The sequence below is a fragment of the Hippopotamus amphibius genome, chromosome 4, assembly GCF_030028045.1.
Source record: "Hippopotamus amphibius kiboko isolate mHipAmp2 chromosome 4, mHipAmp2.hap2, whole genome shotgun sequence".
NCBI lineage: Eukaryota > Metazoa > Chordata > Mammalia > Artiodactyla > Hippopotamidae > Hippopotamus > Hippopotamus amphibius.
This window is the reverse complement of record NC_080189.1, coordinates 183,120,912-183,148,471: the sequence shown is the minus strand read 5'-3', so window position 1 is coordinate 183,148,471 and position 27,560 is coordinate 183,120,912. Positions and strand designations below refer to the sequence as shown.

Sequence of the window (27,560 nt, the reverse complement as noted above, 5' to 3'; positions counted from 1 at the left end):
TTGAGTGCAAAATAAAGGAAACTTGAGTTGCTTTATTTAGCTTCCAATTTCTGGGAGGCTCAAGAATTATAATTATTCTGGACAACAAAAGGAAATAAGACTGTGCTTACAGATCTTTTTCTGCCATACTCTTTCTGTAGGATGCTATTTTATTGTTGCCCTTGCTGTTACACGGATGTACACGTCAGGTGTTAAAAGGTACAATACATTCTACGACTGAGCACCACTTTCTGTAACTGAACAGGCAAAGAAATTACACTGAACATCAGCATCTGGCAGTATTTTCGGAAAAAAAAAAAGTGACTAAAATGGGTTTAAATTGATTAACACTATTAAATCACATCTAATATTTGATACTACATGATTCAATACAGCTATACGATACAATTATACAAAATGTGTTAACATCAAAGAATACAACCAAAATTAAGATAGCAAACAAAACCTATATAACTTTTTTTTTTTACAGGAAAATACTTTTGAAGTATGCATGTAACTGCCCATTCTTTTAAAGAAAATCTACTGCAAGCAAAGTTATCAACCTCCAGAAAAATCACACATAGCATTACTAAGCATATCCCCAAAAAGTGTACAATATGCACACTTGGAAAATACAAAATTAAAAAAATTGTAAGCAACAGGTGAGCTTCATATTTATAAGAATGTGAAAAGAAGTCCCATTTTTAGCACTGTTGTATAAAGAATTGTCTTTTGATGCGAAGTTCATGAATTGTCCTCCTGTTGGGACCACACTTTACAAAAACACCGTGTTTTTGAAACGAGATTACAGAGCAAGATAGAGCATCTTAGCAATGTCATCTTATTAAAGTTTTTTTTTTTAATTTTTACTACTTTATCAAAACATGTCCCTTGGGTATGTAGGATTCATTTTTAAAATTCTTTTCTAGAAACAATATACAAAGGAGAGGCATATTTATTCCCAATCACACTCCTGGAAAATGCTTCCCGAGGCTGAGAAGGGTCTTCTTTCTCTTCTCACTGGTTGTTTTTGGCCTTAGCATGTGTTAAGATGTGAGATTTCAGGTTAGTCGACTGAGCAAACTTCTTATTACAACCGTCGAAGGGGCACACATAGGGCCTGTCTCCGGTGTGGATTCGCACGTGTGTGCGCAAATTGAAGTCCAGTGAAAAGCGTTTCCCGCAGCCTTCAAACGTGCACTGTCGAGGAGAAACCAGAGACAACCTACTCAGACTCCGACCAGGCCCGGGAGGGGCAGCTCACTGCTGGGGGAGAGCAGCCTACATCTTCCACCTCCTCCCTGCCCCGAGGGGAAACTTTCTAGACACAATCCAGAATTAGGGGGCCAGGAGCTCTAACTCTGCACCCACAACTCCTAGGACCCACGTGTAGCCCTCATGAACTGTTTAAATACAGCGTAAGAGAAGCATTCAGCAACACTGCAAGAATCTTCCTCAACCTTATGTTAGGGTCCTAACATGTGTGTAAGTATTTCGTAAGAGACAAATGGTTAGGAAGGTTTCTAGTAACTACAGCAAGTAAACTGCTTGAATCCCATAGTGAACGCACAAGAAATTGTTCTAGGCTTGCTCTCAAGTAAGCCTGTGTTTCTCCTGACGTCAAGTACACTCCAGAAACACCTAGATACACCCCGTTGCTGGTACCACCCAGATCACATGCGGGGGAGTCAAGAGCTGGGGCAGTCCCCCGAGAGAGTCACAAGGACCCCACTGCAGCCTCTCTCGGCGCCATCTTTCCTGCGCTGCTGCCTTCCCTGCCTTCACCTGCGGAGAGAGCGGAGGGGAGGAGGGACTGGCTCTACCTGAAAGGGCTTCTCTCCAGTATGAACCAGTTGGTGTCGTTTTAGTTTTGAGCTCTCAACAAAAGCTTTGCCACACTCTGCACAGACGTGGACTCTGGGGCCGTGGGTGTGCAGATGTTTTCTCATGGCAGAGTTATCCCTGAACATCTTTGTGCAGCCCTTTAAACAGAGAGAAAAGCTTAGTAGTTCACACTGCAAACTGTTACAAACGATTCTACTACCACTTAACAGCCTTCACTGACGCAATAAAATGACCCCCCCAACCTCCCCATTTACATTTTACTCCATATCACGGTAGAAATATTAAATTATTTAGGACACACACACACACACACAAAAAGCTGGAAAAGGCTTTATCAATGTAATTCAAACGTCTGCTTCACAGTGAGGAAACTGAGGCTCAGAGATGTCTTTAAGTAGACTTGCCCAAGGTCACGCTACTAGTAGGAGCCAGGCTGGGAGTAGAACCCAACACCCTGGCTTCTGGCTACGCCCCCAGATGAAGTAGCAGAAGCACTGAGAGAAATGGAGTTAAGCTGACGGCAGTCCACCACTACCTTTGGTGGGCCCCGTATTCTGTGCTGCAAGAATGGGCTGTCATTCTCCATCGCCTACTGTTCCCTCTTCTCTCTTTGCCTCTTTCCCCTTCTTGACAGAGAAAGAAGCAAGAGGGTCTCCAAGGAATGGCAACTACAGAAGAAATTTATTTTGTGAGACACTAGGAAAAGCAGCAGGTAAACTGATACCAGAGCAGGGTGGGGAGGCAGATGGGTATGCGGTGCTCGGGAGAAGCATGTCCTGCACCATTTCTTCTGCAGTTGTTGCCCAATAATGGAGTGAATGGGGAAACGATCAGACAGTAGGACAGAAGGACATTACAAGCCAACACTGCACGGCTTCATAGCCAAGGGGCTGGGGGAGGGGGGGGAAGCCACATTTTTTCATGTTGACCCCTAGGCTGAGTTTCCACTCAGAAAATGGAATTAAAAAAAAAAATCTAATTGGAAAAGAAGTACACAGAGAAGCTAGAGAGATGATGGGCACTTAAGGCATAACTGTTTTCAAATGCTTAGTATTTGGCCTCAACAGAAATGCTTCTACATTTCCAAAGTTCCACAGTAAGAACATTAAGTCTCTCCTGTTTTCTGTACCACCTATGTAGTATTTTATTTTCCCGTTAGTTTTACCTCCAATTAAGTTTAAAACAGACCCAATCAATATCTCAAAGTACTTTTTAGGCTATTGTTAAAAGACTAATAATAACCACATTTGAAAACAATTAAGTACCCCCTGGCAACACACAATTAACAGGGTAAATTAAAGAAAATTGTGAAGGAAATGATGAAGTCTTATTAGCTTATTTAGCAACATCCAAAATCACTTCCAAATTTCCACAAGTAGCCCGCAATCCCATAAAAGTCCATGGGTGAGACACAACCCAATGTCTTAAGATTGACTTGTTAGCGATCCAAAAAGAAGAAATAAAATCCTAACAGTATATTCAGTGCACAGTGCTAACAAAAACACTGGCACCCTACAGTAACCCCACTTAACAGTATTTAAGTTTAAGTGGCCTTTGCGGAACACCAAAACTTACATCACAAAATACAGTCTCTCGAATTCAGAAACCAGATTACTGTTCCTCACTGAATCTCAGTTTTGAAGATGGAAATAAAAGTGCAACTTTGTATAAGCGCTCTAGAACTTCACTCACAATAACAAGCACTTTCCCCCTAGCGTTACTTACTTTATGAGGGCAAGCTATTGTTCTTGGAGCATCATCTTCTTTAATTTTTCTTGGCTTCATTCTTACCAAAGGGAAAAAAAAGAGAGAGAGAGAGAGATTTGTAGGAATGGGTAGACTCATCTGGCATAAATCGTATAGCCCCTGAAATACTTTCCCTAATAGGTACAAAAACTAAGATTACAACATGCTTCTGTGAAGGGGAAGGGATGAGAAAACTCACATTTGCTGAGGGCCTGTGACTGAAGCACTCTCCCACCTACGGGTAAGGATGCTCAAGCACAAGCACAACTGAGTTGCTGCCTATGGTCTCGTAGCTAACAAGCTGGTGCAGTTTAGGATGGCACTGGGATATGTGTGATTTAAATACCTGCTCTTTCTCCCAAACTCTTTAAAAAATAAAAAAGACCAACAGCCCCAAAACCACAGATAAAACCCCTAGTGGGAGCAAACTGAGGTATCCAAAAGCAGCTGCTATGCTATTAAGGGTGCTTTTAAAAAGGAAGTAAGATATGGGAAAGTCTTAAAAATATACATCCTATACAACTGCTTAAAAAAGGCGGAGGGGGGATGTCTTATCTTATACGGACAGAAATGATCTTGATAATAGATCATTTTTTAAAAAGGGTACAGAAAAGTCCTTTTAAACAAAGAATTATTTATATACATATACGTGTAATAGCTCTAGAAGGAAACAACAAACACTGACTACTGGTTACTCTGGGGAGGAGCCCCTAGGGACTGGTGGGAACACCCCCAAACCTTTTCACACTGTTTAATTTTTATCAGACTATTAGTTTTGGTGGTGGCGGTGGTGGGAGAGGGAGATTACAATTTCAACCACTTGGGCCATCAGGGAGAGCCCTGCGTAGTTACTACCCAGAGCTTGCTGATTTGGTAACTTACCTACCTGCTATTTTCACTGAACCAACCTTTGGTCTTTTGTCAAAACTTTCTCTCCAAAACTCCCTACAGATCTGTGTGTGGCAGAGGGGTGAGAAATTAAGAGTTCCTAGAAAAACTAGAAAAAAAGATTTAAATCCCTGAAACCGATGTTCTTGTCCCTAGTTTTGCCATCTGACACTCCTATGAGGATGCATCTTTAATAAACAACTAACTTGGTGCTCCCTAAGAGTAAATTAGTTCACCACTCTTTCACTATGAAAGACTGCTGCTCTCATCTTTAAGTTAGCAGAGGCCCTAACAATATCATCCTTCTTCATTCTTGATCTGAAAAAAGGATTCCCTGGTGCTCCTTACTTTATAAAACCTGAACTCATGAAATCATCTTTAAACTTTCCACGCCCTGGATGAGCAGAGGTGAAACAATTTATTTGTTAGCTATAACTTATCTCTAAGGAGTTTGTTCAAGACAGTACAAATTTCCTACTTGGAATTCTAAGAGAACATTTTCAGTCTAGTATCCTCCCCAGTCCAACCCTGTAGATACCTGTGCTTTCTTATACTTGGAAGATGACCACATCAGTTAGCAAACATTTTCTAAGTGCCTGTTGTGTACAGGGCTCTGAACTAGCCTTTGTTATCTTAAATACCATTAAATCCTGGAGTTTGGGTCTGAGTTCACAAAACTAGGTAAGACAAAAATTTGATGCCACTGCGCCACCTGGAGGTTATAATAACGAAGTATGAAAAATAGTGATTCATATGCCAGGGTTCTACTCCAATCAAATGTTAATAACAAAAACTGCTTATTAACAACCAAGCTTCAGTCTTCCCAGTTAAGATGTTTACTCTTTGATGATTCCATTCAAACGTTGTCTTGGCTGTGAAGATAACTACGATTGTCTTTGTCCAAATTCATAGAATGGTACTAACCTACAACAGGGTGATTTCACTGTATGCAAATTATCTTAAAAACAAAAAACTATGCTATGACTTTAAGAACACATTATCTGGGTCGACAAACACATCATACAGGCAACTCTTCCCATGTTCCGTCCATCTTTGGGTTTGAATATGGGGGCGATGGCAGTGAAGTGCCTATTCCAGTAGGATGAGTGTGGCCCAGTTACTTAGGAGGGTCCCCAGACGGCACAAATTTTCTTAAATTCATTCCTAGGAACTTAAATTTTCTTATCATGGAAATTTTCAAATATACACAAAAGTATAGAGAACAGTCCTACATGCCATTCAGCGAACTCTTTTTTTTTTTTTTTTTTTGAATGTTATTAAGTGGCATTAAGTGTCTTTTTCTTAAAATGTCATTTTCCAAATGTGTGCTTACATTTAGCAATACAATTAATTCTAGACAGAGAGTTTAAAACGCATCTGGGCAAACACCCCTGGACTCAAGGAGGAAGTGGAGGTATTTAATTGCAGCCACTCTGAAGCTCTTTGGCAAATGACTCTTCTTCACTACAGAGTGGCAAATGAGGCAGTACACGCAGGTACTTTTCACAGTATGTTTGAATGCAAACATTGTATCGCAAACAAGTATGCTTAGATTGAAAGTGTTCTGTTTTGTGAGTAAAGCCTAAAAGTAAAACCTTTGTGGCAACAATTGGTACATAAACCTGCAAAATAAAAAAAAATATATATTTGAAATCCTAAAAAAAGAGAGTAATTTTTTAAAAGACTAAAATTATATACTACTACTTAGAATATCTTCTTGACCCACCCAAACCAGTCAGAAGTAACCAGGATTTGAGTTTCTCATTGACCGAGAAACTTAACAAAGCTCTTGGACCTGGAGACGATGACGACAGCACAGGCATCATGGATGAGATGGAATGGGATGTGTGACTGGGTGCTGGCTTCGACCAGCTGCACGACCTTGAGCAAATCACTTAACTTCTCAGCCTCAGTTTCTTACTCTGTAAAAAGGTATAATGCTACCTACTTAGAACTGTGACAATTAAAAGACATGACGATGTACGTCATGCTCTTCAGAAGTGGCTATCATTACTGCCGCCCTGTGCTAAATGTGCCTAGCCAAAAATGAGTTCATGCCTTACAAAAATGCCAGTTGCATTTAACAACCCAGAAGCTACTGGTGGCTCCAAACCACCACTGTCAACTAAGGGACTGAGAGACTGAGAAGAGCACAGGTAAAGCAGAGAGGCTCCTCCGTGTATCAGAAATCATATGGAGGAGCCAGGGAGCCCAAACCAGAAGTCTTCTGTTCAACTAAAAACAGAGACTATGTTCCCTATGACGTGACTGCCAACTCTACGCTGTCATTCTGCATACACTGTACAAGCTGGACACCAGGACCACAAACTACAGGAATTTCCTGGACAATTTTCAGCAGGGCATTATGTAAATTAAAAGTTCTGACTAAGTGAAATCTGCAAATGTCCCAGAAGCCAAGGTGAAACATCCTGAAGAAGTGATTCGTGAATGAAAATAAGCCAGCTTAGCTGACTTCACACTGAAATCTGCTGTGCTGACGGGACAGAAGTCCCTGTGTAAAGAGCTACCATTTGCAAGCACAATTCACCTCCCTTCTTTGTGTCACCTAAGACAAACGAGCCAAAGTTTTGTTGAAGGGATTCTCTCTTGGTGTACGTTCATGTGATATTAAAGAGTTTTAAGGCACTTTCAGCCCCACCATCACACTTCATTTCTGTATTAATCCAGTGCAACAGTCTCAGGGTGGGTAGTGAACAACAACAACAAAGTGCCACCAACTTGGGGCTAACCTAACCACTCATTACTTGGATCTTCCTGGACGGAGGGTTTCCAAAGGGCTAAGTTTAGTTGATGAAAAACACACAAAATTTAATCAGGACACAGAATTCTCCAGGCCCCACCCACTGATCAATTTTTGAAGTATTTACTAAAGAGACATTTCAGGAAAGAACACAATTACCATAGTCCCACCTCCCCAATACCATGACTTTCAAATAAGTCAGTATTTCTTATACGTGTCCACACACACTTAGCGATTTACTAAGCAGTCTAGGCTCAGTGCAACAGGAGCCCGCACATTCTTTGGTCAGTTTCAGGTCCAGTCCAGAATCCTACCACCCCAGTATATGGAGGGGAGGGAGAGAAGCTAACATGCCACCTTAAGCCAAAAACTGAGTCACAGGATGGAGGTGGAGGAAAAGAGGAGGCCAGGAGAACAAGTTCTATGCATTTCTATAAGCCAGGAAGATGAGGTCTGGCCCCCAACAGTCTGAAACTTTGTGCTTCTCTGTCAATGCTTTGAGCCCCAGTCACCAATTATGGGGCCTCTGGAAAATTCTATTCACAGCTGTTAATTCTCAAAATGTGAAGACCTAACAGAAGACCTAACAGAAGAGGGCATTCCAGGCTCAACTGTTTCTCACCACCACTGCCCAATTCGAGAGATGTATTTTGTTTCACATCACCTTTTCAAGAGACACTATGGCAAGTGCGGATGAGAACCAGCCCAACCCCGCGCTACCTGAACCCTGCCCTCTTTCACTGTGTGTGTGCTGTTGAAGGGAGCAAGATTCCACTCTATTCCGCATACAAGTGAAATCCTCAACAGGCTGATTATAGAAGAAAATACACACACACTATATTCAGAGAACTACATAGTAGTGCTTAAAGAAGAATTTAATTGTGTGCTAGGATCATATTTCCTGCTCTGACAAGTTCAATACAGTAGCTTCAGTACCAAGGAGAGAATTTTCCTAGAATCAAGTCCAATGAGTTTTCTCTCTTTAAATATCGCCAAACTTATGCCCCGTTTGTAGGCCCTGGTTTTCTTAACCCAGCCACGCTTACCAGGGAGCGGCTGATTACTTTTCTTCTTCAGAAGACTCTTTCCCACCACGCCTTGCTCACTCTATCCACTACCGAATGAAATGGACTTTTCTTGAAGAAAGTCTTATAACCCACCGACTTTCTCTTCTAAGCTGAACAAGTTTTCCAGCCTGTGGCACAGCTGTCTTCTTGATGTTCTCCTCACTGTGTTCTTTAGGAAGTCCTCCCACTGATGCGCACCCTCACTGCACCGGAGCACAGCCTCAAGTAACCTCTTCAGAAAGGGTTCATGCAACGCACAATGACTCCTTAGGCGTCTAAAACTGCCATGGTTCTGCCTTTGTGTTGGACTGATAGCTTTGCTGGATCAAGAATTCTAAGTTTATACATAATTTTCCTCAGAAATCTCAGAACATTGCGACTTTGTCTCTTAACTGTCTATTGCTGTTGAAGAAAATTCTCCTTCAGGTTTAATTCTCACCCTTTTGTAGGTGACCTATCTTTTCTCCCTGGAAGCTCTTAGGTTCTTTATCCTTAGTGTTTTGATATGTCTCACACAGTTGGCTATCTGGTGTCCCTGGGTCCCTATCCCTGTGGTGGTTCCCTTCCTAAGGAGTAAGGTCCAAGGCAGCCTGATACAGAGAAGAAAGGCCTCTTGGTTGCAGAGGCTTCTATTCCAAACACTGACATGTGCCTCCTGCGTTTAGAGCTGAAACATCCTGGAGTTTCTGTGCAGAGAACTGGGGACAAGCTTTAAGATCCGCCGCCCCCATTCTCTAGCAAGGGTCACCAACACCTCATTACTTCTACTGTGCACAGCCCACAAGCCCCGCCTCCCTGCAAAACCTTGCCTCAGCCCTCTGCCCCTCCACCAAAGTTACTGCACAACATATAATTTAGAGGAATATTTATTCTTCCCTCTCTTGGCCCTTCTGGAAACTCCACTGGCTCTTGCAATGCTGTACTTTCTTTATTTCTTTCTATTTCTTTTTTTGGCCACGCCCTGTGGCCTGTGGGATATTAGCTCCCCAACCAGGGAGCTGCAGTGGAACCCGTGCCCCTGCAGTGGAAGCACGTCTTAACCACTGGACCGCCAGGGAAGTCCCCTGTACTTACTTTCTCGAGTCTTCTACCTGTCTGAATAATCCTGTGGCTCTGTCACTGGTTCTGAATACAAGGACCTTCCCAAGACTTTATGCTTTTCTCTCCAAAACCTCCTCACTGCCCCCTCCCCAAGAGCTTACTCACAGGACACTTTGCATGCTCTCAGCCATCCCTCATCAGATGGCTCTAGCCCTAACTTACTTCCTGAAACCACTCAAGTCCAATACGGATGTTTCATTAACATCTAAAACCAAACACTGCCTACCCTGAAGCCCAAACCAGCACCCTCTCCCAATTTCCTGTCACCTTCGGAGCAAAGCTTTGAATGCGCATTAAAAAAAATAAATTAATGTGCATTTTGATTCCTCCTCTTTTGCTCTCTCCCTCTAGACACACAGCCGACCTACTTCTCAATTTTCCACTGTCTCCTGTCATCTGTCACATTTACACACATTTACAGTCTGACCACCGCCCACAATCCTGGCTCAGGCCTTCATGACCTCGTTCAACTGGCTTCTCCCACTTCCTGGTGGTACCTGCACCCATCCATCCTAGATACAGCTGAAAAGTAATTCTCTCAAATTAAATCTCTGATCATACAACCCCCTTCTCTACTGCTGAAAAACCTTCACCAGCTGTCTACTACATACTAAAAAGCCTATACCTTGACCCAGTATTCACAGACTCTAATGGTCTGGCTTACGTTTACCTGACTCAATCATTTCTCTGTAGGCACCCTAACTCACAGCCAAACCTGACTACTCATTTTCTGAATACACACTGGATAGTGAATGTGTATTCTGTGTTCACGGTGTTCTAGCACGGAGTCCCCACCATGAAAACCCCATCCACCTGTCAGAACTCTATGTTCTTCAAAGCCCAAATCAAATGCTGCCCCCTCCACGAAGCTCTCCTTGATTCCTGTGTTCCATCTCTCTATCCTTGGGATAGCAGCCCATACCCCAATAAACCTGAGTACCATAGGAAGATGTGACTGCTTTTGGAACACGTGACAACATTAAACACAGGTATGATATTTGGCTCAATCTGTCCCAAAACTCTTGACCTCACTGCTAACTATGTATCCTACAGATTCCATTTTTATTTGTACTTTTTGGGGGGAAGGGAGCAGGGCAGTTAATATTCAATTCACATACCTGTGTTTAAAATACAAATAGCAATGAAAGCCAGAACACAGTGTCATTGACAAAAAGATAGGGCCTTAAGTGTTTTAAAGCCATGATAAATTAGGAATAAATTAATGTTTGTATTTCCTATAACTACAGTTTCACTGTAAAGGAGAAAGGGGTACAGACTCTCTTATCAAAAGCACAGTGGGATTCTTATACCCACATGATGTGGAGAAACTGAGGCCGCCCACCTTGTTTTTGGCAGGCTGGAAGGAACCACGACACCCCAGGGTCTCCAGCTCTCGGGGGGGGGGGCGGCATGGAGGGAAGGTGCCCCACTCTGTTAGGACAGGAGCACAAAGATTTCTTTCTTACCTATCCTGTCCTTGCCTCAATTCCTGGGCTGTTTCAGGCTCCATTCAACCTCAAGCAGAGAAAAGGAACAGACCTTCTGTTCTAGATGTTATTAGTTCATTTCATTTTACTTAAAATTTTACGTGTCAGTTTTCTCATGTCCTTATAAAAACTGCCAAACAGTACTACAAAATAATATAAAAAGGGGCCAGGGTTTCTATAGGAACCTGGCCGGGTTCAGGCAAAACAAAAAACCATTGGGTTCAGACCTTCCTTCCTGCTCCTCACCTTGGACAGTCAGGCACTAGGTCCCAGCCCTAACTATTTGATCTCTTCCTCTCATGCCAGCTTAAATCAACAAAACACTGAGAGCCTAACTGATGACACGCTGAAATTGGAACTGATGAAGTCCTTTCTAGTGGTCAGGTGCACAAATGTAGTACAGACCCAGGCCTCCAGCAGCTTCAGACCAGGAAAATACACGCAAATTTAAAATGTATACAAAGAGGCCAGGAGGTAGTGTAAAGACATTCATTTCCACACAAATTATGTGCAATTTTATTTATTTACAAGCAACATCAATTATGGAATTAGAGGATGTATTTGCTTTATCTTATTCAAATCTAAAACGGTGCCACTTACATTAATAACACAGTTACGAGTGAAAATAAAAACCAACTGCTTTTGTCTGCAGAAGCTTCCCTAGAGTAAAAATACAAGCCACTATTGTAACTCAGGCATCAAAAAAACACAGCTGGCAACACTCAAGTACCTTCTTTAACTAAAAGAAAGGAAAAGTTCTTAGAACTTACCTAGCAAATTCTGCTAGTTGTTTGGGATCTGAGAGGTCAATGCCAGGTATCCCTCCAGGAGGAAGTTTCTTTCCGGTCATATACTCTGAATAATCAGGAGGTGAGTTCTCTCCAATGATCTGTTCTTCAACCACTGTTTCATGGTCAATATCTTTTTTTTCATCTGAAAAACATCATAAGATAGATCGTCTTAGCTGAGTAAAGAAGTACATGTGAGCAAATACATTTTTAAAACTATAAAAAGTGCTTTCATTAGCTTCTTAAATGGGTGACTTATAGCCACTCCCTCTTAACTACCCTTTCTCCTCAATCTCTTAAAGGTCACCAAAATCCTCAATGCCAAAGTCAACAACCTTCCTCTTAGTGCTCCTTCTTAGCCATTCCTGTCCCCAGTATCCACTTTTCCCGGTTCTACACCCACTTCTCTAACCGGCTCACTCTCAGCTTCCTTGCTTCTCCTCCTACCACTTCTCAGAGTTCTGCTTTCTGTCCACCACACACACTTCCTGTTAACCACCAACTCTGCCACACTGACTCAAATCTGATTTTCTAGGCTTCACCTCTTAGCTGGCCTCTCGCCTACCCTCAGGCCTCCTCATTCTTCATTGCCCTCACTCTTCGCTCCAGCTATACTGGCCTTTTAGTTCCTCAAAGATACCATGGCCGATCCACCCTAAGGTCATGGCCTTTCCCCCCATGCCGACTTTTAATGACTACGCTCTGTAATTATAGCTGTGTGATTTTTGTCACTCACTCCCACTAGACAGCAAGCTCCATGAAGACAGGGATATCTGTCAGTTTTGATCCCCACGTATCCCTAGAACGTCACTCAGAGTCTGCACATAGGATGGTCCTCAATAAACATGCGTTCAAGGAATGTAGGACAGCTCTACTCATGTCTTACTACCACCACAAATCCAACAGGTTAAAAACGAAACAAAACAAAAAGGAACATCGATCCCCACAATGAGTCCCCTATATTCCAGACACCAAGTCCCATTGATCACTCTGGGTCCTATGCTGCCTGGTCTCATTTTGCCACATCTAGTCCTTTATTTCTCCTCTGCACATGCCCTCCATATTCAAACCAGCCTATTTTCCACAAAGGTTAATTCATAAGTGCTTGACAGGAAATATTCAGTAAGAATAAGGAGTTTCTCCCTTTGCTTTCTCACCACCTCTCTCCAAACCCAGCCTGCCCCCCAGAGTCTAGCTCAAATTCCCTAGGGTTGGTTGATCCATCACTCCAGGCTCAGATTCTTACCTTTGAACTCCTGGGTTATTTCTGAATAATAACAATGACAAACTCTAACCCACGCTGTTTTGAACTTCTGTTGGCCTTGTCTCTCAAACCAGAGTAAAGCACCCAGAGGCAAAACACCTCCTACTACTCTGGTGACTAAAGCAGAAAACAGAGTGCTCCAAAACTCTCCATGCCAACTGAAACTTCCTGCTTCTCCATCAAATTGTTTCACAATGAAAAGCACAGAATACAACAGTTTTAAACTTTAAATGCTTCTCCTTTCCCACCACTCTTCATTGTAGGGAACATTATAGGTTGTTACAAGGAATCACAATATAATAGCAGCTGACATTTTTACTGAATGTTTACGTGAAGGCACTATTTTAATCACCGCACATGTTACTCTATGAAGTGGACAAATTAGCAAGTTCATTCTACAGACAAGAAAGCTGAGGCATAGACGGGTTAAGTAACTTGCTCAGGGTTGACCAGTTAGTGACAGGGGTGAACTCACAAAGTCTAAGACCTGAGTGCTTAACTGTTAAGCTCAGCCGCCCCTTGTCTGCAACTAGAAAAAACTAGATAATATATCCCAGGTTACCCGTTTACATATGAAGAAACCTAAGAAGTAGTAGCTGGATGTATTAATACAAAAGGACAGGAAATGTGGTTCCTGATCACAAGTTACAAAGCTGGGACTCCGCACTGTAATCAGATTCTTTAATTTCTTTTCTCAGGGCTGTGGTAACTCCTTTACCCTTGCTCTCTCCGACCTAGGCACAACTACTACCACATCAACTTTCTAGTGGTACTGGAATAAACTGGTGGGTAAGGAGGCTATTTTTCTTCACTGAAGCTATTTTTCTTCTCACAGTGAAGAAACATTCTTGTTTGTATCTTATCTTTCTGATAAATACAAGAATGATGGCAAGGTTGAGAATCCCTGCTGCTCTGAGCAAGCCACTGATAAGGATTATGTCTCAAGTGTGCTGGGGCAGAAAGAAGGCTGAACTCTTGGCATAAAGGAACCACAGGCTCAACCACTCCTTGTATTAGCTCAACACGTATTAACTGAGGGCCTCCTATGTGCCTGGCAATATTCTAGGAAGCAGAAACAAAACCAGGTCTCTGCCCTCATGGGACTCACGTTCTAGAGAGGGAAGCTGTCTCAGTCAGTTCAGGCTGCTATAACAACAATACTCTAGACTGGGTGGCTTAAACAGAAATGCATTCCTTACATTTTTGGAGATCAAGGTGCCAGCCCGTTTGATTCCTTCTTCCTGGTTTGCAGACATCAGATGTCTTCATGTTGTATCCTCATATACACATCATTTCTCATCACATTACATAATTTCTGTCTCTTCTCATAAGAGCACTAAGCCCATCCATGAGGGCTTCACCCTCATAACCTAGTAACTTTCCAAAGGCCCCACCTCCAAATACCATTGCATCAGGGATTAGGGCTTCAACACATGAATTTTGGGGTGACATAAACTGAAGTCAAATGAGGAAATACTTCTTGAGGATCACTTCTTAGTTCCAACATTCAAGAATATCAAGAGAACAGAGAACAGTCAGATAATTAAGAATTAGAATACAAAACTTGCATAAAATAAGCATAAAATAGAGGCCGACAAGATTTTATGATCCCCAAGAAGAATCGGTGGACCAAATCCCATCCCCTGCCAACCCCATCCCCATTTTTATGGTTTCCTTTTTATTCTTTAACATTTTGGCAAAATAGACATTAATATAATATTTATCATTTTTAACCATCTGCAATTGTGCAGCTGAGTAGCATTAAGTACATTCACAATGTTGTGTAAGTATCACCATTATCTATTCCCAAAATTTTATCATCCCTAACAGATACCTGGAACCCATTAAACGACAGCTGCTGGTAACCTCTATTCAACTTTCTGTTTCGATAAATTTGCCTACTTCAGGTACCCTTTATAAGTGGAATCATGTATTATTTGTCCATCCATGCCTGGCTTACTTCACCAAGCATGTTATCAAGGTTCATTTGTGTTGTAGCATATATCAAAATTTCATTTCTTTCCATGGCTGAATAATATTCCTTTAAGATATACCCCATTTTGGGCTTCCATTCATCTACTGAGGGCCACTTGGGTTGTTTCCGCTTTTTGGGTACTGTGAACAAGCTGCTGTGAATGACGGTGTGCACACGCCACTTACTTTTATAAATAGTTTCATTGAATACAGCCATGCTGATTTGTTTACATACTGTCTATGGCTGTTTTCCTGCTACAGTGACACATGGAGTTACTTAGTTGCATTAGGACCTACAAAACCTAAAATACTAATATCTATCCCTTTACAGAAAAGGCTTGCTGATCTTTGATCTGTGATGGAATTTCACTCAGAGAAAATGGGATTAACCTATAGTGGAATTTTTCTCTTTGAAACAAGGAATGATTTCTGATAATGAGATTACTGAATGATGGGATTTACTACCAAAAAGGACATTTATCAGCAGGTTGCTAAAACAGGTTAGATTCAAGTTTTATTTTGGAGGAGGAATGAACATGGCTAGGTGATTAATCTGACGGGCGGGGGTGGAAGAGGGATGTCAGGTCTGCCATCTAAAGAGTTTCTTGTTTGTGTTTCCTGGAGGATGGCGGTGTTGATTAGCTGAGATGGAAAATGGGAGAAGAGACTATGCAAGAGACGCTCTGGAATCCCACTTTGGTTTGGTTCCACTAGCTAACTGTGCGACACCTAGTGGACAGACTTAAAGGAGGTAAGAAACATCCAAGTACTGGGGATAAAAAGAAATCTAGGTTGGAGAGAAATATATGGAAATCACTGGCATACAGACTGCATTTAAAGCTGCAGAAATATATCTTGTCTATTAAAAATATACAGACAGAGAAAAGAACCAGAACCTGTGTAATTCCAATACTGAGAAAATGAGAAAGACTTTGCAAAGGAGACTAAGAGATATGTTCAGATGGTGGGAGAAAACCAGCTTTGTCTGCGGAGAATTTTACTCAGTGACACATGAAGTGAAAGTGGCACATGTTGAAAGCAGTGTGTCCTGAAGTAAAGAAAATAAGTGCACGATCTGTACATAATCTTAAAAACCGTAATGAAACTGATTAAAAATCAGCCTGCTTTTGATTATCACTATATACCTGCACTTCGAAAAGTGTCAATGATACAATATTCTTTCCGAAAAACAAAACGAAACAAAAACTTTCGTTGGTCTAAGTTCTAAATAATTGCTGTGGTTACTGTATGCTTTCATAACATACACTTAAAACTTCCTATTATCATCATCACGTTTCTTACTTATTCCTTAACAAACACTGTATTTCATGGAAGCTAATTCAGAGAACTCCTTGAAGACCAGTACACAGAAACTGTAAAACAGAGGGTTGTTAACTATTAAACAATAAAATTTAAGAAAATAGGTATTTATATGGGGAAAAAATATATCACATTTTAAAGAAGATTGCTAGAGAAACGACAAAAGATGCTAGGATATATTGCCAGAAGAAATCAAACATGTTTGCCTCATTTTCACCAAGAAGGGGACTCATATTAAAGCTATAGATCAGGAACCCCCTGGTGGCGCAGTGGTTAAGAATCCACCTGCCAACGCAAGAGACACGGGTTCAAGGCCTGATCTGGGAAGACCCCCACATGCTGTGAAGCAACTAAGCCTGTGCTCTAGAGCCCACAAACCACAACTACTGAACCCACGTGCCACAACTACTGAAGCCCATGTGGCTAGAGCCCGTGCTCTGCAGCAAGAAAAGCCACCATACTGAGAAGCCTGTGCACTGCAACGAAGACCCAACGCAGCCAAAAACAGAAAGAAAGAAAGAAAGAAAGAAAGAAAGAAAGAAAGAAAGAAAGAAGGAAAATTAGTTCAAAAAAAAAGAGCAATGGATCAAATTATGTCAATATTTGCTATAACTTGACCATTTTATCTGATTTTTCCAAAGAAAATCTTTAGAAGTTTTTGCCAAATATAACAGAAACTTATATCTCTAAAAGAGAAATACTACATTTACAGACCACATGTACATAAACTTCCCTCTTTGTTCAAAAAATAAGTGAGAAGTATTAATTCATTTTTTCTTTTTGCACAATTTTACTTAAAAATGTTTTACTGTTATAATATGCATTCAAATAAAGATTTTCACTGTATGCAGTGGCCATTACTATATTCCTTCCACTTCAGAACTACTACTGAAATAGATTCGCTGTAAGAGGGGGAAGAAGGTGTTAACTGATCAGCGCTGATGATCAAATATGTTACATGTGTTACTGAGTTCTAGTGACTGGCAATGGGATAATTATCAAATACACACCAAAGTAAAGCATGTTCAAGAAGCAAAGTATCTAAATCTGCTTTAAAAACGGTTGTGTATATTTATTCCTCCCTGGAGTTTTCCTTGAGTGCAGGACTTAATTATTTCATTGTTTCCAGGGAACAGGGTTAATCCACATTAGAAGTATCAACAAAATCAGTTTCTATAGACTTGAAACTAACACAACACTGTAAATCAACAATACCACCCCCCCATTGGTTTCTATAACCAACGTAACTTAAATTTATAATTGTGATTACAGAACACAACTGAGCAAAGCAAATGAAAACCTAATCTCAGAATCCCCGTTTGGAAAGAACTGAGAAAACAAGTCTCTGATTCAAAGAAGTAGGGTGGTAGGGGAAAATGTCATATTGAGAATTTCTAGTCAAAACTGTAGATTAGAAGATTCCCGTGCTTGCTAAGACTAGGGCTAGAAGCAAATGACCTACAACAACCAGACCAAAGTTAAATGGCCTAAGACGGAAAGTGTGGAAAAACAAACTCTAGCCAATACCATCCACGAATGGGGTGGCGCACTTTTAATTATTTCAGCAGAATAATCTATTCATTCACATTTTAAAAGCATTCTTTTTCCTGCAAATGGAACTATTCGAAAGGTTAAAAAGATACATAAATAAGTCCCTGTCTCTTAGCTATTCAGTTTCTAAGTTAACAAAGCTATAGCCACTCCCAGTCTAGCTTGAGAGGCAAAGCAAAGAGACTCAAAACATTTACAGTCAAAAAGAAACGACTGAGGAACTAACTGGAAAGGCTGGGAGCACTCTACAGGCCTAGAAAACAGGTTCAAAAGTGGAGCTTCACGTGCCCTCCATGCGCCAACCAAACTGGTTTGTTTGCAATGTTATTCGATGTCTGATAAAAGGTTTGTGATAAACACAACGTTCCTTCCCTTCCTGCCCACCTCTCATCCCCAATCTTTCCCAAGCCCAGACAGAGATCTCTTTCCTTCAAGAGGCCTCTCATTCATATCACTGACGCCTGTTTGGTTTCCTCATCTATTAAAGGGTAGACCACCTATCTTACATATACGGCTGAAAGAAGGTAACACATTAAACAGCAACCATTGTGTCTGGAAAAGAGGTGTGCAAAAACACCTTTATTTCAACAATCAACCAACCAACCTTTATTCCACTTTGCCCTGGCTCCTGGGCCTAAGCGGAAGAGTAGGTCCCATGCTTGATGGTTTTTAAAGAATATTGAACTTTTAAAAACTAGGGTAAGCAAGTAAAGAATCACCTTCAATTAGGCTACATTTTAGTCTTTTGGCCCTCAAAGACACTATGTGATATCTGACACTATACCAGTTGGAATCTGTGCACTGCTATCACTCAGTGGGCCCCTTCATACAGAAAAGTTTATTTTAGACTTCAGTCCTAAGAAAAGCTTGATTCCCTTAGAAGATTTTCCTATCTTAGAATCAGCTAACAGCAGTAATGTTTCCTTTTTTATCTCGATTGCCAGGAAGCTCATCAGGGTTGACCCTAATGCTTCCTTTTTTCCTGTGATCCTGATTTTCACCAATTTACATCTTTCTTTACCTATTCCCCTATTTACTTATTTATTTGTGGGTTACCTAGATTTTGTTTCTCCACACCTTCCATCTTAGGCCATTAACTTTGGTATGACCATTCTAGGTAACTTTTGGCCAAAATGACATTATCTACTCACCACTGCCATCAACCCAAACCTTCACCGAAATGAGGCAGGAGCTAAATACTTGAGGTTCATTGCTAAGCAACAGACAAAAATCAGAGAGAAGCTGTTTCCACTTTCCCCCACTAACAGAGATATTAAGAAGGGATACTATTAATTACTGAGTACCTGTTTCATGCCAGCAACTGTCACATTCCTCAATTCAAACAAAACTTTCATATTAACCTCAAGTTTTTGGTCGAAGAAATTGAGTCCCAGAAATGCCAAGTACTGGGACTTCCCAGGTGGTCCAGTGATTAAGACTCCGGGCTTCCACTGCAGGGGACGTAGGTTTGATCCCTGGTCGGGGAAGTGGGGAACTAAGATACCACATGCTGCACGGTGCGGCCAAAAAACAAAAACAAACAAACAAACCAAAGCCAAGTAGTGTATCTAAGGAAGCACAGTAAGTGGTAGATCCAGGATTTGAATCTAAAACTGACTAAAGTCAATGCTTTTTCTGAAACAAGGAACGCTTCTCCACCCTCTCCCCACATTTACTACTCCTTTTCCCAAAGCAGTACCCAAAGAGCAGTATTTTGGACTTGAGGCCAGGATTCTGCCTTACAGCACAACTTCCATGCTCTTATTCACTCAGCGACATACTGAGCATCTTCTATGTGCCTTGTAATAAGGCTGCAGGGTTACAGCCCAGGACTTACACTCTAGAGGAAGCAGACAGACAAGCAGCAAGTTAAAAGACAAAAGCAAGACAATTTCAGACAGTGCTACAAAAAAAATAAAACAGGGTTATGAGACAGAGTGATGGGGTGAGGGGTGCTAATTTGAAAGGATGAAAGGGTAGGTAGGCCTCTTAGAGCTGAGACTTGAAAAAGATGGCACTGAGAATGTGAACATCTGAGGTCAGGGCACTGGAAGTAGAAGTAAGAACAAGCGCAAAGGAACAAGTTCAAGAAATTAAAAGAAGGCTGGGAAGGCTGGAGCATAATGGGAGCAGAGGGACAAGAAAGGAAGTTAAGAACGAAAGCGGAGCCCACATCACGTGTGGTCTGGCAGGTTATGAGGAGTTTGGATTCTACTGAACGCAAAAGTATGTCTCCCGGATGATGATGTGTGTGTGTGTGTCTCAACACAAAACCTAAAATTCACCATTCTAACATCAATTTTTAAATTTACAATTAGTGGCATTTAAGTATATCCACACTGTTGCATTTGAGGGATTTTAAGGCAAGGGAGTGAATTCATATAATTTAAGTCTTAGAATCTAGTTCAAAAGGGAATAGTGTATGATCCAGTCAGATCCACAGAAGTGAAATTCAGAGGTCTGTATTTAGTACTTGTCAAAATCTACAAAAACGTATTTATTATAAGAACTATATGCATTATTACAAATTACAAGTGAGTTATCAAAATTAAAAATTAAAAACCAATTCTCAATTTGGAGTCAGGGCAGCAGCTTCTCTCCCTCAATTTTTGGGGGGTGCTTAGAAGCTACAAGACATAAAGGGGAAAGAAGAGGGCTGAGTTGATAACTGTAAGAGGAGGAAGACACTTCAAAGTATTTATTTATTTATTTTTTTGGCACACGGGCTTAGTTGCTCCACGGCATGTGGGATCTTCCTGGAGCTGGGATCGAACCCGTGACCTCTGCATTGGCAGGCGGATTCTTAACTACTGTGCCACCTAGGAAGCCCTCAAAGTATTTTTAAGAGTGTGATACTCTGTGAGACTCTAGAAATTCTACCTGAAGTTTGTGGTTCTCCCAGGGGAGGAGACAGGGTCCCGACACCCAGACACCACAGAACAGCTTCCAGCACCTCTTTCCCTGCCCCTCTGCTCTCATATGTGAGGGGAATACTTTACGTAAGAAAGAAGAGAGTCCACCACAACCATTTACATTAGCTTAATGCTTACTCATATCTGAAACCACACTGTAAGACTCAGGTAACTGAATAGTTACTAAGAATTCTGCTCAAGAGAGTTCCTATTATCTCACCAGGTCGTGTTAAAATTGGGTAGTTTTCTTTAAGAAATTGAGTATATTGCTTCTTTTTGTCACACAGAATTCAGAAAGGAGTAGAATTCCTTTACTGTAAAGGAAATGAAAAATGCCTTTAGGGATCCCCCTACTCCAACAAGTCATTTTACACAGATCCCAAAGTCAGAGGTTAAGATATGTCCGGTCAGTGCCCTCTAAAAGAAAATCTGATGCTGCTACTAATAAGATCCCCAGAAACCACTGGGCTTGATGTTATTGATAATTAATCACAAAGTTAAATAGAATGGGACCTACTAACACAAGACACTGAGGACTAGGAAATGGCTCCTCTCCTGACCTGTAAAGTCCACCATAAATACGAAGGCACAACCTTACACAATAGAGTCAACTAACTTCCAAGACCTCCCCACATCTTCCTAACAGTCTGCTAACAGTAATGAAATGTTTTCTTCAACATCCAAGTAGTGTTTCAGATGTCAAATTTTGAAAATACAATGTTTGAGTGTTTATCCAGTAATACTATAGAATACAACTCACTGGCAAGTGTTCCGATTTAAAGATTGTAAAAAGTTTTCACTTTTGTGCACTCTTCCTATGGGAAGCAGTGAGAGCAGCTTATAAATTGGTCACCTAGAGGGACTTCGCTGGTGGTGCAGTGGTTAAGAATCCACCTGCCAATGCAGGGGACTTGGGTTCGAGCCCTGGTCCAGGAAGATCCCACATGCAACTAAGCCCATGTGCCACAACTACTGAGCCTGCGTGCCATAACTACTGAAGCCCAAGTGCCTAGAGCCCATGCTCTGCAACAAGAGAAGCCATGCAATGAGAAGCCTGCGCAGCACAAGAGTAGCTCCCCGCTTAACACAACTAGAGAAAGCCCTCGCATAGCAACCAAGACCCAACGCAAGCAATAAATAAGTAAATAAACTTATAATAAATAAATAAATAAATAAATAAATAAGTCACCTAGAAAAAGATGGTCACGAGTTAACAAAAGAATGCAGATCTTAAGAAATATTCATTCTTAATAAATTTTTACTAATAACCTGTTATGGGCCCTAAATTTCCCGGCCTTAAACTGATCTTACTAAAGCAGACATCAAAACAAATAGGCTTTTTGTAAATATCCACCCAGGAGTCTGGCACACTTTAAAAAAATGACTTATTCTCTTCCAAAAGCCCAGATTGCTAGCTGTAGGTAGGTCAGGAGCCCTGACCTTTCCTGATATGGATTTTTCTTTTTCTTACCAGGGGACATAACTGTTGACTGGGGGTGAGAGGAAGTTAATAACCAGGAGACAGAGTCTGACAGCACAGAGGCTTATCAGTAAGCCAGGCTTCCAGAGCTACCAGGTCAGGAATCACGATCTATGACTTAGGCTGCCCTATGTAGGTCATGGGGTTGACATGATTACTTTGGAGGGCTTCTTGGGCTTGACTCCATGGGAACTTACATTTATGGCATCTCTCCTTAGTGATAAATCACATGGTAAGAAAGGAAAAATAGCAAATGGTCAGGATTAGTAATTTATGGCAAACCTGAACTTTCTGAATATGTAAAAGTGAGAAAAAATTTAATACTTTTTGACTGTCTTTCAATTTGCTGATTCTAATATTAATGGTTTTCTGGTCTTAGATGTTTTATTCAAGCAAGCACAAAACACTTCTATAGTTAAAATACCAATAGCCTTGTATGAAGGTTACAAATTCTAACTACCTGAAACCGCAAGATTTGAAAGCCTAAAGGTTTCTCTCAAAACTAAATATTTTAAAAAGCTTTTATTGTTAGCTTTCCTACTCGACCCAGTGATTTAGTTAAGCGGTTTAGTTCTTAATAAGTTCTACAAAATAGGATGTTGCTCCTAAACTATAGTGATGAACATCCAGGGAAACACATACACAATACTATGCCCTGAATCTGGCAACAACGAAATGTTCATTAATTATACGCCAGGTAAAAAGCAAAAACAATCACAGGCCTTAAAGCAAAGGATTAAAAATATTCAAAACACAAACTGTGATTAAATATTAAAAGATGTTTAGCCTTAACTAGACCTTAATTTTCGCATCTGCAAAAATAAGCAGCTCCTGCTGTTTTAGCTCTACAATGGCATATTATTCAGCATTCAAAAGGAATAAAGTACACTGTGCAACTTGGATGAAATCTTGAAAACAGACTAAGCCAGACACAAAAGGCAACATATTGTATGATTCCATATAAACCAAATGTCCAAAATAGGGGAATCCAGGGAAAAAGAAAGATTAGTGGTTGCCAAGGGCTGAGGTGGGGAGGAAAGGGAAATAATAGTTACCAAGTTTCTTTCTGGGGTAATAAAAATGTTTTGGAATTAGACAGTGGTGATGATTACACAACCTGCTGAATATAGTAAAAAACCACCAAACTGTGCACATGCGAATGATGTCAATAAAAAAAGAAAAAAGCAGATCTCTAGGGACCCTTTCAGGTCTATAACCACTCTACTATGGAACTACTAGATTCCCCTTCTGCTGTTCCATTCAAAAGGTGCCAATCATACAGTTCGCTGTTACTCTGTGGGAAATTAAATGAAGATGGCATACAAGTAAATTAAACTCACAAAATCCAAGTGTTTAGTTTCCCACTTTTTTTTTAGTCATGAGGTACTAACAAGTAACTAGAGCCCCAAGAATAGCCTACATGTACATTTTTATAAGGACTTCAGGTTAACTAAGCTTGGGCTTAGGCTAAGGGACTGTTTTAAAACTCTCCTGCCTCGGGTCAAATGCAATCGAGTACATGCAAGCACTGTGCACACTGCCTACCAGTCAGCACACACACAGAAAGTTAGCCTGCTTTGATTTCTTCGCCTGTTATCAATTATCTTATTTCAGTTCTGAAGATGAAACCATATGCAGAATTTGAACTTGAGACATGCAGAGTTAATCACAAATTATTTAGCTTCTCTTTGGTAATAATTCCAAACCACAAGGACAAGGAAGGGGAATAGTTTATCACAAAACCATGTCTGAGAAAACAAGCCATTCTGTTACTGCCATCAAATGTTTATAACCACGTTTATGGAGAGTACTGTAACATGCCAGACAACTAACCCTTTTAGAGAAAAGTTTGTTAAAATACCCCTAACATTGTACAAGCCTACAGCAACCACTTGCACAGCACAAGTAATGACTTTTAAGCTAACTTGATACACATCACTTCAATTAAAACCTACATTATCAAGTTTTCTGGGTATGGAAAAGTTGGTTAACAATTTGGTAAGATCAAATGCAGAATATATAAAATACCCTGGTTTTCTAACAAGCCAACAAGACCATACCATGAGAAAAAGTAAATATAGCTTTATGTGGTCAATGTATCTTTACCCAAATATCTAATTTCAAATGATATCCCGAATTCAGCACTCATCAGTAACCAACATTCCCTCCCCTACTCCATTCCTATTAACAATGGGAAAACATGGCTTTTAGTTCCAACATGATCACTGGGCAATCATTCTGCGCTACCAGAATGTATACAGAAGGGATCTTTCAATACCCTTTTAAGTACTAAAATACATGTTTCATTGAAACATATAGCTCCTGCTAAACCAAACTACTGAGAGTTCTACAAGGCCCTCCAAAATCCAGAACAGCGCCGTGAGCACTTGCTGTTACATTCTGACAGACCCTCCGCTCCTCTGCTCAGTCCTGAGCCACAGATCCGTGCAGCTTCAGTTATCTCAACCCGGGGCTTTCCGCAGGCACAACACAGCCAGACCAGCTTCTCACTCCAGACTTTTCGCCTATTTCATTCGCTTCTGAGAAGTTTAACAACCCTTCAGTACCCAACGATCACATTTTGAGGCTCCAACCAATTCTGCGAATTTATTAAGCAGCTTTGGAGTAATAACGGCGTAAAGGAGTCTACCACTTAAATCTAATTATCACAGATAGTACGTTAACTAGTTATGCCAGGATTACTCTCAGTCTATTTACTATTCCAACAATTTAACAAGATAGGCTGTGAATAGGATAGTAGGATAACGACGTGAAAAACTCAATTACAAAGTAAAAACAAAAAGATTTACATATGCAGAGAAGTCTCTTCTGTCCTAGATATTTTTTCGGGCCCTCGTTCAAATCAATGATAAGACAGTGGAAAAACCCTTTCTAGAATCCTTTTCACGGGGAAAATAAGTTTTTTAATCGAGTAAAAAGCATGTGAACTCTTTACTCGACTTTTATCAATTTAGAGGCAAACGTGCATAGCTGTGTAACTAAGGAACCTACTTGCAAAGACCCAAGCACTTGAGAAAGAAAACAAAGCTCCCCCCAATGCAAAGGACTGGAAAGCAACCTGCAGAGCCCCGCGGCCCGCGCACCGGGCGCCGCGGGGGGAGCGGAGGCGAGGACCCGCCGCAGCGCGGTGACAGGCCTCGCCGACGCCGAACCCGCACACACGCGAGCCCGACGTGCCGCCCAAGTCCCGCCCCGCCCCGCCGAGGCGAGGCAAGGCGAGCGCGGGGAGCGCGGCCGCGGGCTGGGTCCGGCCTGCGCGCGGGCCGGGCGCCCCCGCCCCCTCGGAAGGCGCCTCCCGGGAGCGGTTGAGGCTACGGGAAAGGGGCGGGGACGGAGCCCGGCCAGCGACGCCCCCCAGAGGAAGGCCGCGGAAAAGCGGCGGCCCGGCGCGGGCGCGAGGTCCAGGCCGCGCAGCCCCGCCAACGCCCTCCCGCGCCCCCGGGCCTCGCGGGGCAGCGGCCTCGCGGGCGGGCGGGGGCCGCGGACAACGGGCTCCGGGCCGGCCGTTGGCCGCGCGCGCCCCGCCCCGCGCGCCCCGCCCCGCCCGGGGAAACTACGCCATTGCGGCCTAGCGGGCGGCGCCGCGCCTCCGCCGCCATCTTCGCCGCGCCGCCGCCCGCCGCCCCCGCCGCGGCCCGCCATCTTTTGGGGCCGCCATACTTGCCCCGCGAAGAAGATGGCGGCGCCCATCACACACATAAAACATGGCTTCCCTTCAAAACAAAAACATCCCGGGGGCCGGCGCGCGCCGGCGCTCACCTGAGGACCACATGGTGACCGAGAACTCGCCCTCCAGGGTCTTGATCTGCACCTGCTTCTGCTCCCACTTCTTGTTGCCCGCGTCCGCGCCGCCCGCCGCCCCGGCCCCGCCGCCGAGGTAGCCCTTCTTGCCGCTCTTCTTGCCGCCGCCCTTCTTGACGCGGCCGCCGCCCGACGACGACGAGCCGCCGCCGCCGCTCTTGCCGGCCGCCGCCACGGTGACCAGCGTCTGCTCGATGTAGTCGTCGTCGCCGCCGGCCGGCGCGGGCACCGGGATGAGGATCTGGTCCTCGAAGCCGTCCTCGGCGCGCAGCCCGTCCGAGTCGTCGCCGCCCACCACCTCCTCGCGCGTCTGCACCAGGATCACCTCCTGGTGGTGGTGCACCTGGGTCGGGTCGTCGGTGACGAGCGGCTGCAGCGCGATCATGGGCGGGTGGTGGTGGTGGTGGTGGTGGTGGTGGTGGCCCGCGTGCCCGTGGCCGCCCCCGCCGCCGTGGTCGCCGCCGCCGCCGTCCTCGTCGTCGTCGTCGTCGTCCTCCTCCTCGCCCACCACCGTGGTCTCGATGGTCTCCACCGGGATGGTCTCCACCTCGATCTCGTGCAGCTCCACGATCTCGGCCGGCATTTCCGAGCCGTCCGTGGCGATGTAGAGGGTGTCGCCCGAGGCCATGGCTGAGGGCTCGGCCGCCAAGGCCGCGGCGGCCTCGGCTCCGGGGCTGCGGGCAGGCGGGCGAGGAGGCGGCCGGCCGTGGGGAAGGAAGGCAGAGGGAGGAAGGCGGCGGGCGGGCGGGGGGAGAGGGGGCGGGCGGCGGGGGGAAGGGGCGGGCGCGGCGGCGGCGGCGGCGGCGGGCTTCCCCGCCTCCTCGCCTCGGTGCGCCCCGCGCTCACTCGGCCGCTGCTCGCCCCGGCGCCCCGCCGCGCCGCGCCTCGGCCGCCCGCTCTGGCCGCGCCTCCTCCCGCCCTGCGGTCCGGCGCTCCGCTTCCCCCTTCCTCCTGCGCCTCCGCCTCCTTCCACACAAATACCAACTCCTCACCCCGAGCCCAGATCTCGCCGCCGCCGCCGCCGCCACACTCCGCTCAGGCTCGGCCTCGCGAGACTTCCGTGCTGCCTCGGCCCGCCCCGCCTCGCCGCTACTCGCCCGCTAGCCCTCTCGCTCCTCCTCCTCTGCCAATCGCTCTGCCCGCTCGCCGCCGCGGCCCCGCCCACTCAACCCGGACTCCTCCCGGATTGGGGCCGCCGGGACGGCCCCCGCGCGCGCCGGCTGGCCGCTGCGCGTGATGTCAGCGCGCTGCCGCCGCCGCCGCAGCCGCCGCGGGGATTCGTGCGGTTCCCGCCCTGCGCCGTGCAGCAGCGAGCGGAGCCCGCCGCCCCAAAAGCCCGGGCGGCAGTCGGGAGCGGGGCGTCGACGCCGCAGCCGCCGCCTCCGGAGCCGGTGAGCCGTCCGCGCGGCCCCCGGCGCCGCGGGGGAGGGGACCGGCGGGGCAGGGCGGGGCCGGCCGAGCGCGGGGTCCCGGCCGGTGGGCGGCTCGGGGGCCGCGCGGGGGAGCGGGCGGCGCGCGCGGGGCGGCCCCGGCGCCCCAATAAAGTCTGCTTTGACGAGAAACGCCTGTGCCTCC

At 44.0% G+C, this 27,560-nt stretch overlaps 1 protein-coding gene across 1 annotated transcript; it reads right to left on the bottom strand.

Moving 5' to 3' along the window:
• YY1 (YY1 transcription factor) lies at positions 1–26,613 on the bottom strand. Its single transcript, XM_057732397.1, has 5 exons — positions 25,944–26,613; positions 11,645–11,807; positions 3,550–3,610; positions 1,803–1,961; positions 1–1,179 (listed from the first exon to the last, which is right to left on the bottom strand). Exons 1-5 carry the CDS (start codon positions 26,611–26,613, stop codon positions 997–999), a joined length of 1,236 nt encoding a protein of 411 aa, XP_057588380.1. The 3' UTR covers positions 1–996.
• Between the last annotated feature and the right edge of the window lie 947 nt (positions 26,614–27,560).

Coding starts and splice junctions, on each gene's coding strand:
- YY1 (XM_057732397.1), bottom strand. CDS start 26,613: ATGGCCTCGGGCGACACCCTCTACATCGCCACGGACGGCTCGGAAATG. Junction 11,808..25,943: donor GGTCACCATGTGGTCCTCAG/GTGAGCGCCGGC, acceptor GATGTTTTTCAG/ATGAAAAAAAAGATATTGAC. Junction 1,180..1,802: donor CTGGAGAGAAGCCCTTTCAG/GTAGAGCCAGTC, acceptor TCTCCTCGACAG/TGCACGTTTGAAGGCTGCGG.